This window comes from Zootoca vivipara, chromosome 2 (genome assembly GCF_963506605.1).
Source record: "Zootoca vivipara chromosome 2, rZooViv1.1, whole genome shotgun sequence".
Taxonomy (NCBI): Eukaryota; Metazoa; Chordata; class Lepidosauria; order Squamata; family Lacertidae; genus Zootoca; species Zootoca vivipara.
The window spans coordinates 116,761,786-116,778,771 of NC_083277.1; the positions used below are offsets into that span (position 1 = coordinate 116,761,786).

At 45.4% G+C, this 16,986-nt stretch overlaps 1 protein-coding gene across 1 annotated transcript; it reads right to left on the reverse strand.

The window, feature by feature from the left end:
* Positions 1-2,432: 2,432 nt before the first annotated feature.
* LOC118077375 (keratin, type II cytoskeletal cochleal-like) lies at positions 2,433-15,533 on the reverse strand. The gene is made up of 9 exons (XM_035101009.2): positions 15,063-15,533; positions 12,580-12,788; positions 10,091-10,151; positions 8,375-8,470; positions 5,652-5,816; positions 4,715-4,840; positions 3,251-3,471; positions 2,773-2,807; positions 2,433-2,671 (listed from the first exon to the last, which is right to left on the reverse strand). The coding sequence occupies exons 1-9, from the start codon at positions 15,531-15,533 to the stop codon at positions 2,433-2,435; spliced, it is 1,623 nt and encodes a 540-aa protein (XP_034956900.2).
* Positions 15,534-16,986: the final 1,453 nt, after the last annotated feature.

Sequence of the window (16,986 nt, forward strand, 5' to 3'; positions counted from 1 at the left end):
AGACAGTGGTTGGCCCAGGGCCACGCTGTGAGCTTTATAGTTCATCTCCCAGGTCCTAGTCCAACAGTCCAACCACTATGGTACCTTGGCTTCAGCCACCTGGAGGCCTCTTGAGCTTCTCTTCATCTGGCAGGTGGTAAAGGGGGCTCACCTTATCTCTGATGGCTTGTGGGGCTGGAAATGGGTCATGAGATCAGGTCCTTGGTAGGACTACCTGATTTCCTCCTGGAGGGATCAGCACGTTGCCTCCTAACTTCGGCTGCTTCTCACCCCTTCAGGACCTCAGCTTCCAGTACTCCATCCCCACCTTGTCACTCTGCTGTCCTTCCAGTGTTGGAAGAAATGGGCTGAGCTGTTACTTTTTGCATGCAAGACAAATAATCTACCACTGGCCTACAGACCCTCCCACAAGTGTGACTAGTGGCAAAGGCACGGGGAGAGTGGGGAGGGATGGCACACCTGGGCATGTGGGTTCTTGGACTTGGTTGTGGCACAGAATTGGATCCACCCACTTATCTGCCACCCAAAATTACTTCCCCCCCATGGGGGGGGGGTAGTACCAGAAGCAAAACTATACCAGGCATGAGAGCAGCGAGAGGCTGCACACTAGTGTGACACTGTAGCCCCATAAAGACTGCCCTCCACTAAGCAGGTGTTTAGGGTTTTTTCTAGTACAGGAACATGATGCCAGCAGCCTTATAAGTAAGTGTTCATCAACTCTGAATTGTTGTAAGAAAACAGCCAGTGACTAAAGAAAGGTGCACTCTGATCCTGAAAGGGTGTAGAAGATTGGCTGTGGTTACCTAAATTTGTGGGGAAAGAACTCTGCCTATCATGTGTTTTTAGACACAGAGGCATTTCACATATTCAAAGCTTTGAAAAAGGTTTGTGGATACTCTACTCGAAAGAGAATATGCAGAACCTACAACAAAATGTTGCAGTATGTTAGGCTCCTGTTCAGAATGCCACCCAGCAAGCCAAACTCTTTTTCCATGATTCTCCCATTCAATTCTCCCCTGCCCCTCCCCAACAGGCAGTCAACACTGCATACCCACTATGCATGCTCAGTCCTTACCAAAATGATTTTAGTCTCAACCCCCAGACTTGTTTTTCTGTACTTCTGCAAACCTTGGGATTTCCCCAAACTTGCAGATTACCTCCCTCTTGTGCATAGGTGGTGCTATTTTGGTTACATAAAGATTCACACCTTGAAGAATGACTTGCTATTAGTATATATTATAGGATCCGGCTGGGACTCGCATCACAAAAATATTATTATTATTATGGAGCCTTGCATCTTTTTCATAAAGCTAATATACCATCACACTGTAGGCCATGTGCTGCTGTATAGGTTTATTGGAAAATACAGAAATTAATCCAAGAGATACGCAAACCACGGGGACAGCAGGAGGAATAATCAGCAATGTCCCCACCTCTACTTGTATATTGAATAAAGGAATGCAGCTAGCTGACAGTGTGGTAAGCTAAAAAATGACAGTTTTTGCATGTGTGTAGTTGCTCCATTGGTGTGCATGAAATGATCTGAAGAAGTTAGCCACCACTTAGCATTCCTCTATCCAAGGGATCCCCACAAAATCAAATCCTTGCTTATTGCAAAGAACAATTGTTTACATACTCTGCTCTTGAGGAATGTCAGAGTTCCCCAGAAGCTTATCAAAAGCTTTTTTATAGCTGATTTGTAATGGTGGAAAACAGCTTGCCCACCAGGACGAAGTCAGCAAAGAAGTTTGGGGTGGGTATGTTCTGCATTATACTGTCAGTTGGGGGTCTTGTGAGTGGTTGCGGGGAAAGATGTGATTCCCTGCTGGAAGGCCAAAAAAAAAAAAAAAGGTGGAGTGCATAATACTACCACGCACTGTGCATATTTAACACAGTCCACATATATTTTGTAACTAGGTGATAGGGATAGAAATGTTTTGATTGGTCTCAGGTGCTCCCCCCCCCCCCCGCACCCAAAGTTCAGTTCTTCCCATTTCTACACCAGTCTGCAACCCTTTTTTAAAAAAACTAAACAAAAAAGACCTCCTGAAAATTAAGGTGCATTTTCATCTGCATTTCACCTAATATATAACCCCAAGGAATGAAGTTTTGTGTGCACTTTCCCATAACACATGCTTTGTTGCATGCTTTTGGGTGTCATTTGTGTGCGTTGGAGAACAACATATCAAGACTCAGAGAAGTGCAGATTTTAAGGACAGCTGTGTTTCAATTCACATGTTGCTTCAAGAACTGTGAATTAGGTAGGTTTGCATTTTAATGTGAACGAATGTCTCACCCATCCCTACCAGGTGTGCATACCTGGCTAAAGAAAGGAGTATGCAGAGTAGCCCTAAATGCTCTTCTAGAAGGCTTAGGTGTCCCCGCTGAAGCACCGCGTTCCCCCTTCAGAATGCTCCTTTTTTGTTTTCGTTTTAATATTTTGTTCTAAAAGAAGTGGAAGTGGACACAAATTTGACATTAGAGCTTTTTGCACTTCCAGCACCGTGTGCCCCAACTGATAGGCAAGGGGCACCCAGTTCACTGCCACCAGCCATGATGCTTCTTCCAACAATCCCTCCTCCTCGGACTATGGTCCTGCTGCTGGAAGCATATCCCCCTCCGATACAAGGATCAGAATCATACGCAGCTCCTCCCTGGGTCCGACACACTGCTGCAACAATAACAAGGAAACACAACACAGACTTCGTTAGTTCAAAACTCGAGAGAGATCCACAACAAAAGTGAAAATATAGAAAGCAAGGTACAACTTACAAATATTCACGGGGCAGACCCCTTCACCACACAACCTGTTCAGAGAGAATGGGAAAGAATCATATTTCCATTGTATCATGGATGTTGAATTCTGAGCTGAAGTGATCCCCCCTTCTCTTGGTTCATGTGGCTCACCACATGTTGCAGTTGAAATCAGTTTCCAAATGGTGGCCCTCAAGAGTTGGTTCATGATGAGATAAGATCAGAACATGGGGTTCTCCAGATGTTGCTGGATTACAGCATCCAATTATCCCTGACCATTGGCCAGGCTTGCTGGGGATGGTGGATGTTGGAGCCCAGCAACATCCATAGAGCACCATGTTGGCTAGTCTGGCATAGACCTCAGGAAATCTATGGGACTTGTTACCGGTAGTAATGACTAGCAAAAGTCCCAGTGATTTCAGTGGGCCTATTCTACATGCGACGATCTCTGGATCCAACTCGGTGTGTGCACTTTGCATCGAAACAATCAACCCACCTGCTCTCCTCTCCTTCCAACAGCTTCCTGTAGGTGGCAATCTCAATATCCAGGGCCAACTTGACATTCATGAGCTCTTGGTATTCCCGCAGCTGTCGGGCCATGTCTCCTTTGGCCTTCATCAGGGCATCTTCTAGCTCTGTTAGCTTGCACTTAGCATCTTTGAGGGCCATCTCTCCACGATCTTCTGCTTCTGCAATGGCAGCCTCCAGTTTGCTGCGCTGCAGAGGCAAAACCCAGAGACATAATCCCGACACATTCTCATCCATTGGGCTGAACAATTTAAGCTACCGTGGATAAAGTTGACATTAGGGCTAAAGTTCTAAAGGAGACTTTTGCAGCCCGAGAACCACATCCCCTTCTGGGAAACAGTGGTGGATGGAGACAGAGGCAAAAGAAGGTTGTGCAAGGAGTGCAGATGTTATCTCTGTACAGTAGGGTAGTTTCTATGCACATTTACACACCCTTCTGTATCCTCCATCCAGCCAACCAAGAGATCAAGGACACATTCAAGTCAGGCCAAAACAATCTTCAGCAGGATGCAAAGCATAGTCAGGGAGCAGATGTGGCCTCGGGAAAGTCCTGAGGGCCAGATGGAGAAGGCTGGAGGGTCACTTTTGCCCCCCCCCCCACCAGGCCTGAGGTTCCCCATCCCTGCTCTAGAGGGACTGTAATGAGAGTGACTGATAGTGGAACCTAAAACTCTTCACATTGAAGTACCGGTATAGATATGAAATGAGTTCTGGAGATCCCAGAGAGGCAGCTATTGTACCATCTTTGCAAGAATTACACAAGTCAAGTCAAGACTCTCTGTTGCGCCAGGGAGATTCCTCTTCATTTATACAGTTTGTAGCAGGAAACATGAAAATCCCCCCCCCCAAATCTTGCCTAGAGCAAAACTGGAAATTAATTCTGAGGATTCTGCTCAGGTGAAATATCTGTGGGAGGTTTTGGGGTAGTTAACAGAAAGTTGATCAGGCTTTTGCCATGTTGTTTTTGTTTTTAATTAACTATATTTCTTCTTTCTGTCAATATAGTCCCAAATGTGTGATCTGAAAGCACGCGAAGCTGCAACCTTGATGAATTTAGGTAGCTCTGGAACTGCCCGGTGCCTGTTTATTAGCTAATAGATACTGTGGCTCCTACTCCTTCCGGTCCTCTTGCCTTCACCCTTTGCTTTCATCTCTATATAAACAAACAATAGAGTTTCTTCAACATTAAGAGCTGGCTAAAAAAATTCCCAGAACATTATTTATTGAGAAACGAATATCACATCCCATGCCAACAATATTCAGCAAAGCGCACCCCTCAATTTTCCTGCCCACAAATAGCATGGAGAATTGGAGGGTGAGGCTGCTCAGCCGTCATTTCTTCCCTCAGCTCACTGTGCATATCAGGAGTTTCTTCCAGGCACAAACTGGTATAACTGTGGCAGACACCCACACAAAAGTGGCCTAGAGTTACCTGCCCTTTGGCACTGTCAATTTCAGCCTTCCGTCTCTGCATCACACGGTTCAACTCCATGATCTCGTTCTTTGTGTCACGTAGGTTGTCACAGTGCTTGCCAGCTGTTGCCCTCATCTCTTCATACTTAGAAAGAAAACACGACATGTGAAATACCTTCTGGAACAGTTAAAGGTAAAGGGTAAAGGGGCCCCTGACCATCAGGTCCAGTCGTGTCCGACTCTGGGGTTGCGGAGCTCATCTCGCTCTATAGGCCGAGGGAGCCGGCGTTTGTCCGCAGACAGCTTCCGGGTCATGTGGCCAGCATAACAAAGCTGCTTCTGGCGAACCAGAGCAGCGCACGGAAACGCCGTTTACCTTCCCGCCAGGGCGGCACCTATTTATCTACTTGCACTTGGATGTGCTTTCGAACTGCTAGGTGGGCAGGAGCTGGGACCGAGCAATGGAAGTTCACCCCATTGCAGGGATTCGAACCGCCGACCTTCTGATCAGCAAGCCCTAGACTCTGTGGTTTAACCCACAGCGCCACCTGGGTCCTACCAAGTTAGACTTCATAATTATCCAAGCAACTCTTCCCTCTTAATAATCTATGGTTTACTAAAGTTCACTGAAGTTTCAGTAATGTTCATGTTAGGCAACAATTTACCATAGATGGCAGCACATTTTTAAACACACCAATATTCCTATACATCTTAAAAATAAAAAAATAAAGCTTTATTAAAACATCATCTTAGAAAAAAGTTTTTATTTAAACATCAACAATGCAATCAGTATCTATCTGACTGTACCTGTGAACAGCATTCTCTTAACCATCAAGACAGAAAATGTTTCAACAATGCTCCAGGAGCAGCTAGTGATTTCAGTTTTGAACTTTCTCTGCTAACATATACAGTACAATATCAACTATCCTTTCCTCTCAGAGAAATCTAAATCTCACCTTGCACTGGTACCATGACTCTGCCTCAAAGCGGCTCCTGCTTGCGATGTCTTCATACTGGGCTTTGACCTCAGCAATAATGTCATCCAAATCTAGGGCTCGGCTGTTATCCATTTGCACAATAACAGAGGTATCTGAGATGCAGGCATGGAGTTCCTGGAGTTCCTGTAAGAAGCTAGGTATGAGATTCCTCTCCCACCTGTTATTACAGTCCCTCCGAGTGCCCCTAATTTCCTGGGACAGTCCCAGATTTGCAGAAGCTGTCCTGTTTTCTGATTTGACCCCAGAATGTCCCACTTTTCCTTAGGATGTCCCTATTTTCATTGGAGAAATGTTGGAGAGTATGGAGTTATCCAACCCCCAAGCCATCTAAAGGCAGCCCTGCATAGGGAAGGTTTTTTAAAAAAATGGTCGATGTTTTGTTATGTTTTTATATATCTTGGAAGCCATCCAGAGTGGCTGGGGAGTATAAATATTATTATTATTATTATTATTATTATTATTATTATTATTATTATTAAATAGGATGCTCCTATTTTCCTAAGAGAAATATTGGAGGATATGTTATTATTAGATGACCATTTTCTGTATTCTCAAGGCCCACTCTTATTCAGAAGCTGGGCCTGGGGGACTGGAACAAACCAGTCCCATCTTGGATTTCATTTGCATGACATAGCAGTATGGGATCCACATGTGTTGGGATGGTATAAGGCGGGGTGATTAACCCCCAGGTCAAAGGCCTGATGCACTCTCCCATCCCCAATATCCCACCATTTTTGCTGGCTGCAGCAAAGAAAGGGGAGGGGTGTTAAAGCAGACACAGTGGAGCCCAGAACCTTTATTCAGATCAAACATTTGATGAGTAGAAAGGGCAGTGATAGGCCTGCCTCCTCAGCTGTTCTGTATGAAATCAGCTGAGGTTGGAAAGCTGCGTGCTTCTGTGTTTGTTTGTGTGTGTTTGTCTCTGCCTGTGTGTATCCTCTCTCTCTCTCTCTCTCTCTCTCTCTCTCTCTCTCTCTCTCTCTGTGTGTGTGTGTGTGTGTGTGTGTGTGCGTGCGTGCGTGCGTGCGTGCAAGAAAATACATGTGGGCGTGTGACGGGTACACCCCCTCTTGACCACACCAACTGCTGGCATGTGCCCATCCTGCCTGAAGTTTGGCCATGGGTGAATGTGGTCCTTGGTCTCAGTACATTTCCAAGCACAATTCAAAGTGTTGGTGCTGACCTATAAATCCCTAAATGGCCTCGGCCTAGTATACCTGAAGGAGCGTCTCCACCCCCATCGTTCAGCCCAGACACTGAGGTCCAGCTCTGAGGGCCTTCTGGCAGTTCCCTCCCTGCGAGAAGTGAGGTTACAGGGAACCAGGCAGAGGGCCTTCTCAGCAGTGCCCCCCCCCCCCGTGGAATGCCCTCCCATCAGATGTCAATGAAATAAACAACTATCTGACTTTTACAAGACATCTGAAGGCAGCCCTGTTTAGGGAAGTTTTGAATGTTTGATGTTTTATTGTATTTTTTATATTCTGTTGGGAGCCTCCCAGAGTGTCTGGGAAAACCCAGCCATTTGGGTGGGGTATAAATAATAAAAATATTATTATTATTATTATTATTATTATTATTATTATTATTATTAGGTTAGGCATTGTTAACTTTCTGAAAGGCTCCAGAAATAGATTGCTAAAGAGATTCTTTGCCATTGGGGAAGAAAGAGTAATGCAACCAAACAAATGTGGAATACACAGCAAGGCACAGAGCTGTATAAGAAGGGGCAGGGGGAGAGAGAATGCTTAAAAAATCTTCAGCACGCATGAATTAAAATGTAATGAAGTGATCAGAGGCCAGATAAAGCTCCACACTAGAGACCCCTTGCAGTAGGGGAACTTAGGTCTGGTGATGCCTCCATCCTCTCTGCTTGAGAAGGTAACCCTATCGCTCTTCTGACTTACATTATTTGCCCGCAGAATGTCCTGCAGTTCTGGAGCCACCCCTCCACTATCACGCCATATCCAGGGGCATAAGGAAATTTCCCAGCTCCATTGGAGGAGGCAGTGCCTATCAGTTTCCCCTAAGGAGACGGAGTGTGAGATACTCTCCAGACAGCAAGGCCACTTAAAGCTTGCACCTTGCTCCGGATTTATGCTAGGGAGACATTCCAAGTGCTCTGGGTGTCATTTTGCCGGCATCCAGTTTGAACTTGTAATCAGGTACTGCAGTGGGCAGTCTATGGTCCTGACTGGCCTATCTTGGACTTCGTCCATGCTTGCCTGGGAGACTCCAGTAAGCTTCAGTCTCAAACAAGACAGACTAGATCTGGCCATAGCTGCCAAGTTTTCCCATTTCTCACGAGGAAGCCTATTCAGCATAAGGGAATTTCCCTTTAAAAAAGGGAGAACTTGGCAGCTATAGATCTGGCCTGTGGGTTGCCAATTTTCACCATAGATGTGTGTGTGTGTGTGTGTGTGTGATCAGCTTCAGCTGCATAAGGTTGAATACTATGCATTGACTTAACATACCTGAAGTTTGGTCATGCTTCTGAAAAATCAAATGGGTTCATCGAACATATGTTTAAATGCCTCTGTATAGTGGCTAACTTAGATTTTCCCCCTCTTCTATTACCATACATTCTCATGGTTGCTGTTGCTGTTTAAAGGAATATAGGCTTTACTAAATTAATCAATAAAAAGTGGGCTACATGTGTATTGCAGATTAGGAAATGCCATTACCGCCTCGTACAAGCATCTCAGAAAGCTGATCTCCTCGATTAAGCTTTCCACTTTCGCTCCCAGGTCAGCCTTGTTCATGTATATGCAGTCAACATCCTAGGGACCAGTTAAACATATGGTAAGACAGGGTGTTTTTTAAATTACAATTTCCCAGAACACAACAGTGGGCCATTGGTAGAGTACTTTGATAATGGCCCATACCCAACATTTCATGCAGCGGAGCAGGAAGCCTGTTTGAAGCAAATACAAGTGGGACCTCCAACAGTGCTTGTTGTTTGGGATTTCAGCCACTCCATTCCATTTCCCCCCTTTGATACCCTATCAACATCCCATGGCCACTGAGCATGCTCAGTTCTTACTAGAGAAAAGACCCTTGTTGGATGAGACCATTTTATGCAATTCAGTCTCCTCTTGTGCCATGGAGGGAACTGTCCTTTCACCAGTGCTGAAGTCAGATACACCTGCCAATCTGGTTGGGTCCTTGGGGAAGAACCATCTCGTTCTTCATTCTCAGGAATGAGGAAGCTTTGGCTCACTCCTTGAGTATCATCTTCTGTCCGGAGAGGGCTAGAATTGTATTATCCCTCCATGCCTCAACATGGCTTCGGTACCCCATTGGTTCCTTATGGCCTAGCTATGAATCATCACAGGTGAAGCCTGTTTTGTTTTGTTTTTTAAAATCTGGGCAGCAGACTGGGTACCTCTTTAGATACTTCCCCGTTACCTGCACTTACCATCTTATTCTCCAATCTATTTGCCTGCCTGTATACTCAACATACAATTCTGCTTCCCCCTCTGCTGTACCCCAGGACTGGTCCTACCATTAGACAGACCGAGGAAGTCACCTCATGAAGCAGGTCCTGAGCATCCCAACATTGCTGTGCCCACTGCTTTTTTTCTATAAAAAATAAATGTTTAGGGGTACTCTCTTTTTCCTACTCATATTGAAATACTGCCCCTCAATGAGGCCAAACTTAGATTCACAAAATGTTTAGGGGTATGCGTACCCCTGCGTACCCCCAGAAAAAAAGTACTGGCTGTGCCTGACTTAAAGGTAAAGGGACCCCTGACCATTAGGTCCAGTCGTGACCGACTCTGGGGTTGCGCGCTCATCTCGCATTATTGGCCGAGGGAGCCGGCATATAGCTTCCAGGTCATGTGGCCAGCATGACAAAGCCGCTTCTGGCAAACCAGAGCAGCACATGGAAACACCGTTTACCTTCCCGCTGTAGCGGTTCCTATTTATCTACTTGCATTTTGACGTGCTTTCGAACTGCTAGGTTGGCAGGAGCTGGGACCAAGCAACAGGAGCTCACCCCGTCACAGGGATTCGAACCGCCGACCTTCTGATCAGCAAGCCCTAGGCTCAGTGATTTAACCACAGCGCCACCTGGGTCCCTGTGCCTGACTTATTCTTTCTCAAAAACCTGCAAACCAATCTTTACAGCGTTGAAACTTGGAAAGAGGACCTCCAGTCACATCTCTGCCTTTAGATAAACCACTAGTAAATGGACACTTTTTATATCCAACACCAGAAAGAAGAGATGTCACTGGAGAAGGGCCATATCCACGGCATGATCTCAAGGTGAAGCTGGAAATGTCCTCTGCCTGAAACCCAAGGACAGCTGTTGCCAGTCAGTGTAGATGACATGGGCCAATGGTTTGACTTCCTCTGCCCCATGCTCATTTATTTCAATCAAGCTGTGCATCACTTACCTTTTTAAGTGTTACAAATTCGTTCTCAGCACGGGTTCGTCCGTTGCACTCCTCTTCATACCTGGAGAGAAAGTGGATCAGTTCTGGACAAGTGTACGGAGTATTCACCCTCATCTGATTGCACAAGATTTGTGCAGAGCTTATCCTATTCCCTACTGCGTATTGACATTCATTCTGAGTTGTTTGCACTGAGGGCATATGACATCACTCAACATTGTCTTTATCCCACCTTTCACAGTGCATTTTCCAATCGGTTTCCTTACTACATATTTTGTGTGAAGCAGATCCGTTGCCCAAGAGCACCAAATCCACTTTATTTGCGCAACTTGAATTTGCTGGCGCTTGATGGATTCATACTGCAAAATAGCAACGGTCCAAAACTGGCCCTATTCTTACACTGCAAAAAGGGTGTGACATTTGAACAGCACAGCAAATGGGTTTTTCCTATAGTTCAAAGAAGAGATATTGCGGGTTTGGTTCCAGACCACTGCAATACAGTGAATATCTCAACAAAGTCACACATTATATTTTTTGTTTCTCATTGCATATAAAAGTTATGTTTGCACTATACTGTAGTCTATTAAGTGGATGGGCTGCCTGCAGTTGCACCAATGTCCTTGTAAGGTGTAGATCATGTCCTCGCTCAAAGAGGGCACGTGCTGTGGTGAGACCTGACAACCAAACCCTTGTGTTGTGGGTGGGTACAATTGGATAGCCACAACACCCGATTGGTAGGTCCCTTGTTGCCAGGTTTAATCTGACCAATGAGACACTAGCCAAATGGATCAAGGGACCTATATATGCCAATGCACATGACCCTGAGCTTTCTTTCTTGGTCAGTGCATCAGAACACCCACCCACCTCTCCCTATATTTAGGGCGTGCACACTTGACCTTGCTATGCCACCGTGTGCCGTCTGTCATTGGGACAGACAAACGGCAGGAATTTTCGCCACTTGGCTGATTGGCTGGTGCCATTTGGGTTTTGCCTGCCACATAGCAAATTGTCACAACTTGAAAGGTTGTGATAGGCTCTGGTTCAGGTGATAGGGATGGGGAAACGCTCTCGCCATCCCTATGCGAAGGGTATTCCGTTAAAGGAATCAAGGGACTCAACTTGGTTTAGTCAACCCTGTGAGGGGGTTGTGCCCATGCCTGAGTCCAGGGGGACAGCTGAGTGGTGGACATAACATGTCCCCGGCTTTCTGCCATTCCAGGTGTTCACCCTTGGCTGACCTATGCTGGTGCCCTGGGTCAGCGCTACCTGCAATGGTGCAGGGAGCTAGTCGAACCAGAGCCTATGCAACCACTCACCTGATGTAATCAATAAAGTTGTGGCCTAAATTCTTCCAAAAACCGAACCAAAAATTTGAGTCTTGTGTGAATATATTTAAGGGGGAGGTTTAAAGGTCTGAACACGCAACAGGAGTAGCTGTGTGATGGGTACAGGTTCCTGCAGCCTTGTCTCCAACCCAGCAGCAACAGCTCTTCCAGTCCTTCAACTTGTAAAAGAACACCATTTCTGCAAAGTTCAGTAAATCAAGATGTACCAGTGCTATGTTCTTTGGCAGAGCTATCATCTAATTTCTTGTATGAGACTGGGAATGTAGCTTTGGCTAAGGGTCTAGTTCTTTAATTAGGCGTGGGAATATGGATCCTTTTTAGACCAGGGGGGAAGAACCTGTGGCCCTCCAGAAGTAGCTGGACCACAGCTCCCACCATCCCTGACCATTGTCCATGCTGGAGTGCAACAGCTCATGGAGGACAAATGTTTCTCAAGTCAAGCTATCCCTCTCATAAAGACAGGAAGAGGATAATGCATGAAACGGGGGAATGGGCCTCCTGAACTTCCCATCAGAACACAGGAGCCAGGGAGAGGGATCTACCACACTTATGTATTTAGTTTTCTTATTATCCTGCTTTCCTTCCATCATGAGAACCCAAAGCATCAGCGATGTGGTTTCCTGGTGGTCACCCAGATAGGTCTTAACTAGGCACAGACCTGCTCAGCTTCAGCAAGGTGGTGATCTCATGAACCTTCAGATCACACCCTGATATTAAATATACAGACCCAACAGATATCTATGCTGCACTGCATAAGCCTTGTGTGTCCTGGAGGGAAGGGTGAAGTCTTTGCAGGATAGCTTAATGCGTTTCGCCTCAGTGCATGTGGATCAATCAACTTTGCTTTGCATGCAGAAACAGCGGCAAGTGGGGTTTATCTGGGCCTTTAAAATGGCTGCTTCTGAGGGAATACTTCACAGAAGCAACATCTTCAAACTTTGCATAAGCAAAATCTGTTGACTCAGAGTGGCAATAAAGAGATTTAATTTATTTCAACCAGCTATGTGTCACTAAACTTTGGAGGAGCTGCATATATTAAGGGCCTCTTTGTAGGGTGTTCACGTGTAGCAGAATACCCCACAAAAAAAGCTTTTTCTTCTTCAAATGAAGCTTATGCAACTTCAGAAAACATGCTGTGTCACTTACTTTCTCCTGTAATCTTCCAGTACATCTCTTGAGTTGGTCAGGTCAGTCTCCAGCTTACTTCGGTCGCATCCGAGGGCCTCCAGGTGCTTCCTCAGGTTATTGATAAAGGCATCAAACAAGGGCTCTATGTTGCTCCTTACTCGTTTCTGCTCTTGCAGTAAGCTCCATTTTGTCTCCAGCACCTTGTTTTGTTGCTCCAAGAAGCGCACCTAGCTCCCCCCCGCCCACAAAACAACGGTTGTTATGATGAAACTTAGTAGACAAAAACCTGTGTATTTATTTGCACATGCCCTATTCCAACAGCCCTTCACCTTCCTACCACCTTAGGTATATCTCCCTCCAGCATGGAGACAGGATAATGGAGTATATGGAACACTCAAACCCTATCTACTCAAATTTGGCTTTGCAGCCACATCTCAAATAACTTTCTGTAGTTTGGTGTGTTGAGGTGCTGCTAGAGCATAGCTGCCAAGTTTTCCCTTTTCTCGCGAGGAAGCCTATTCAGCATAATGGAAAATCCCTGAAAAAAAGGGATAACTTGGCAGCTATGTGCTAGAGTGGTCTAAGAATAAATCCCTCTTCCCAGGGAACTCTGGGAAATGTGAAGGGGAATAGGATTCTCCTTACAACTCTCAGCACCCATAACAAACATTTTTAGAGGAAGCCATGACTGTTAAAGTGGTATAATAGTGCCCTAAATATATGGTATGGATGTGGCCGCAATGATCTCTTTTCTAAGTTAAGCATACCTAACTCCTTCAACGTTTCCTCATAGGACTTGGTCTCCAGGCCCCATCCAAATGTTTCTTGCCCTCTCTTGGCATAGCTGCCAAGTTATCCCTTTTTAAAAGGGATTTTCCCTTGTGCTGAATAGGCTTCCTCGCGAGAAAAGGGAAAACTTGGCAGCTATGTCTCTTGGACATGTTCTAGTTTGTTAATGTCCTTAAACTGTGGTGCCCAGAACTATGCTGTATCATAGCTGAGTGGGATTTTGGACCCCTGGTCTTTGAGATCCTACCCTGACTATGTTTATAGTCTACTGCTTGGGCATATTAAATTGCTGCAAGCAATAAATAAATATATATTTTTAATAGAAAAAACTACTTCCCCTAATTCCTGATCTCCATGCCCAAAGCAATAGTTGCATGAGAACATTTACCCCCTCTTACAATGCTCTCTACCCACCAATCATATGGAAAAGTTCTGTGTCTACCCATGGGACAAAGTTGTACAGAATACTGGGATGTGTCCTCCAAATGTGTCAATTTGGGTGAGACATTTCCAGCTTTCTTCCAGTGATGTAGGACCTAATATTTTGGCCAGTGTGTACAGAAATCCAATGTTCTGAAATTGGGATTTGGATTTAAGTAGTAGAACCCATTCTACTACTTTGCGTACGGAAGACTCAAAGTTCAAGTTCCTCACATCTCTGCTCTTGTGAAAATGCCATAGCTTTATACTAAGGTTGTGTTACACCCTTTAGAGGGTGGATCAAGGTACTCCCTAGAACCATGGTCACTGGGAATACAGGTGTTAATTGCTTAGGTTTAACCTTTAGCAACCACTTGCGCCCTAAGGCAATTGGGCTAAAACTGCTGCCACATGCTAACCCACTGCCCTATCAGCACCAACATGGAATGGGTGGCAGAGAAGACCAAGAAGGCCATACCACAAAACTACAGAAAGAAGAGGAGAGAGACTGTAGCACAACAGAAAGTAACAGTGGATCGTAGCTCTGTAGTAGAGCAAGTGTTTTGTATCTGGCACGCCCCAGGCTCAATTCCTGACATATCAATTTAAAGGATCACCCTCAGGTGAGCAAAGTGGGTAAAGAATTCTATCTGAGACCCTGGCAACACAGCAGGAAGCTGTGGCCCTCCCTCCAGTTATTGTTGGACTACAACTCCCATCATCCTTGACCATTGGTCTTGCTGGCTGGGGCTGAAGTCCAGCAGCCTCTGTTGGGTTCCATACCCCTGATTTAGATGGATGAGGCCACTTAATGTTCTTCCTCCCAAAGGTGCTTTGAGAGCTGTTATTGTTGTTGAAAAAAAGGCAGTCAGCGCCACTGGCTTCATGCCTTCTTTAGGGCAGTAGAATCAGAATCTGAAACCGCTGGAAGCATCTGGGGGATCCAAGCAATGTGTTGGTCGATAGAACCACTGAGCTAAGCTGGCTCACTTTGAGACTTTCAAAATAACCATCAGTCCAAAAGTAACATCCAATGTGTTTCAAGGCAGCAAGGCTCCTTACTAGGGAATTACGAATTACCCAAAATATTCCCATGTCAAAAATTTTCTGCTGTAAAACATGGTTTCATTCTCTTTTCCCCATTGGGACATGCCTTGATGGTATTCAAATAAGTTTTCCTCAGAGTAGACCTGCTGAAATCAATAAGTCAGGTCCATTAACTTCATTGGGTATACTCTGAGTAAAACTTAGTTGAATGCCACCAACCCCATGCTTTCTTGCTGATGACTCACCTTGTCAATGAATGAAGCAAATTTGTTGTTGAGGGTCTTCAGCTGCTCTTTCTCCTGTTGCTTCACCATTTGGACGCTGGGGTCAATGTCCAGGTGGAGAGGCTGGAGGAGGTGAGGGTTGACCGTGACAGGCGCAATGCCTGGTGAGCAAGTCCCGCTGACTCCGCCAACCCTGTAGCCAAAGCTGGAAGTACCATAGCCATATCCAAGACCAGGGCCCCCCAGACCGTATCCATATCTCACTGGGCGGTGGCTGCCAACAGCAATTCTGGGCCTGCAGGACGAAGCACCAGAAAGACTTCTGCTACCAAATCCTAGCCCTCGGGGGCCCACACTGCTGCCCCCTTTGTATGAGACGGTGCTAATGGCACTGTAGCGTTTCACGTTCCTTGGTACCACAGCTGAGGATGAGCTGTAATTCCTGACAGCACCACCCCCTCTAGTACTAGCACGGAATGACTGGCAAGACATAGCAGCTGACGGATAGCGGAAGGAAGGATGATGATGTGCCTTGTGTCTCTGTGTGCCGGATCAGGCAGGGAAGTTATCCACAGGCGGTACCCTCCCTCTGAAACCAGAATTGGAACTTTCCCCTCTTTTTATCTGTGCGATGAGCAGCTCTCATCAGCCCCAAATCGCCATTTACATCCCGTTTATTAGCTTGGGGTGTTGCTTAACCAGTTCGCTTGCCCATTTTGCTGAGCAGAGATCTGAGCTATACTTAAAAGCACCTCTCCCGTAACTTCTAATTTAATGGTAGGGAAATCCAGTTTCATAAAAACTAGACTTGAAGGCCTCCCCTTTTTATAGTGATGATGAAAAGAGAAAAGCAAGAGAAAGGGACTCGTTTGATGTCCTCAGCATGTTCAGAGTTAGGAAAGAGGCGCTTGGTTCATTTTACAGGTGAGAAAAAGCAAACGTTGATACACAAACCTGTGAGAATGCTTAGCTGGTGATGAACAGATGTGGTCAAAATCTGGATTCAGATTATGCCAATGTAACTGGAGCTCTTTGTTGATTTACCTTGGGTCCAGGGCTTTTTTCAGGGGGAATTCACAGGAACTCAGTTCCAGCACTTCTCAGGTGCGTTCTGGCACCTCTCCATTGCCATTCTAAGAGAACAAGAGCGGTATTCATGGAGAGTTCTGAGACCCCTTTTTCTAGAAAAAAACAACACTGCCTGGGTCCATTGAGCAAAGGCAGCATGACTGGAACTATATGTCTGGGTTGACAGCTGCACATGAACACTGACCCCATTGCACATCCTTGTCTATGTAATTTTTGATAGAGCCAAACACATGCTGTGCCATCAAGCTGAAATTCTGATCATCCCTGAAGTGGGAAGGGGGCTGAAAACTCACATTGCGATGGCATCATATTCTGATGGCATCATATTCTGTTCATTTATTTATCGGAAAGGTCTGTAAATTGCCTTTGGACCAAATGTCTCCAAGGCGGCTAACTTTTTGGCTTCTCTTTCCCCCAGTTTTTTTTCCTGTTTATTTTGCCACACTTCTGCTTTAGTTTATGATTAAAAACCTCACTGTAATTCATCAGAATTTTAGTGTTTATTTCTCCATCCTGAATCCCTGTTTTGCTATTCGTTACCAGCCATCACAAGATGAAAATGCAAGAGACAGGATAATATGCCCCCCTCGATGTTCTTTACTGAGAAGTCTTAACAATCCGAAACTAGGGTGGAACAGTAGGGCCTTTTAATGTTCCAGCTGGAAACAGAACTGTGTTCATCACCATTCATTTCCTCAGCAGCCAACCCCAACTCTGTGGGGGTGCACATGTTGTCAAATGCCTATTTCTCATGGTGTCAAATGCCTATTTCTCATATTCCTACTTTACATTTTTAGGTGGACACTTTAACAAGAATCCTACATTATAGGTACAAAAGATAAAGTATGAAGAGGCC

Coding starts and splice junctions, on each gene's coding strand:
- LOC118077375 (XM_035101009.2), bottom strand. CDS start 15,533: ATGTCTTGCCAGTCATTCCGTGCTAGTACTAGAGGGGGTGGTGCTGTC. Junction 12,789..15,062: donor TTGCTTCATTCATTGACAAG/GTGAGTCATCAG, acceptor GGGGGGAGCTAG/GTGCGCTTCTTGGAGCAACA. Junction 5,817..8,374: donor TGAGATGCTTGTACGAGGCG/GTAATGGCATTT, acceptor AGCTTCTTACAG/GAACTCCAGGAACTCCATGC.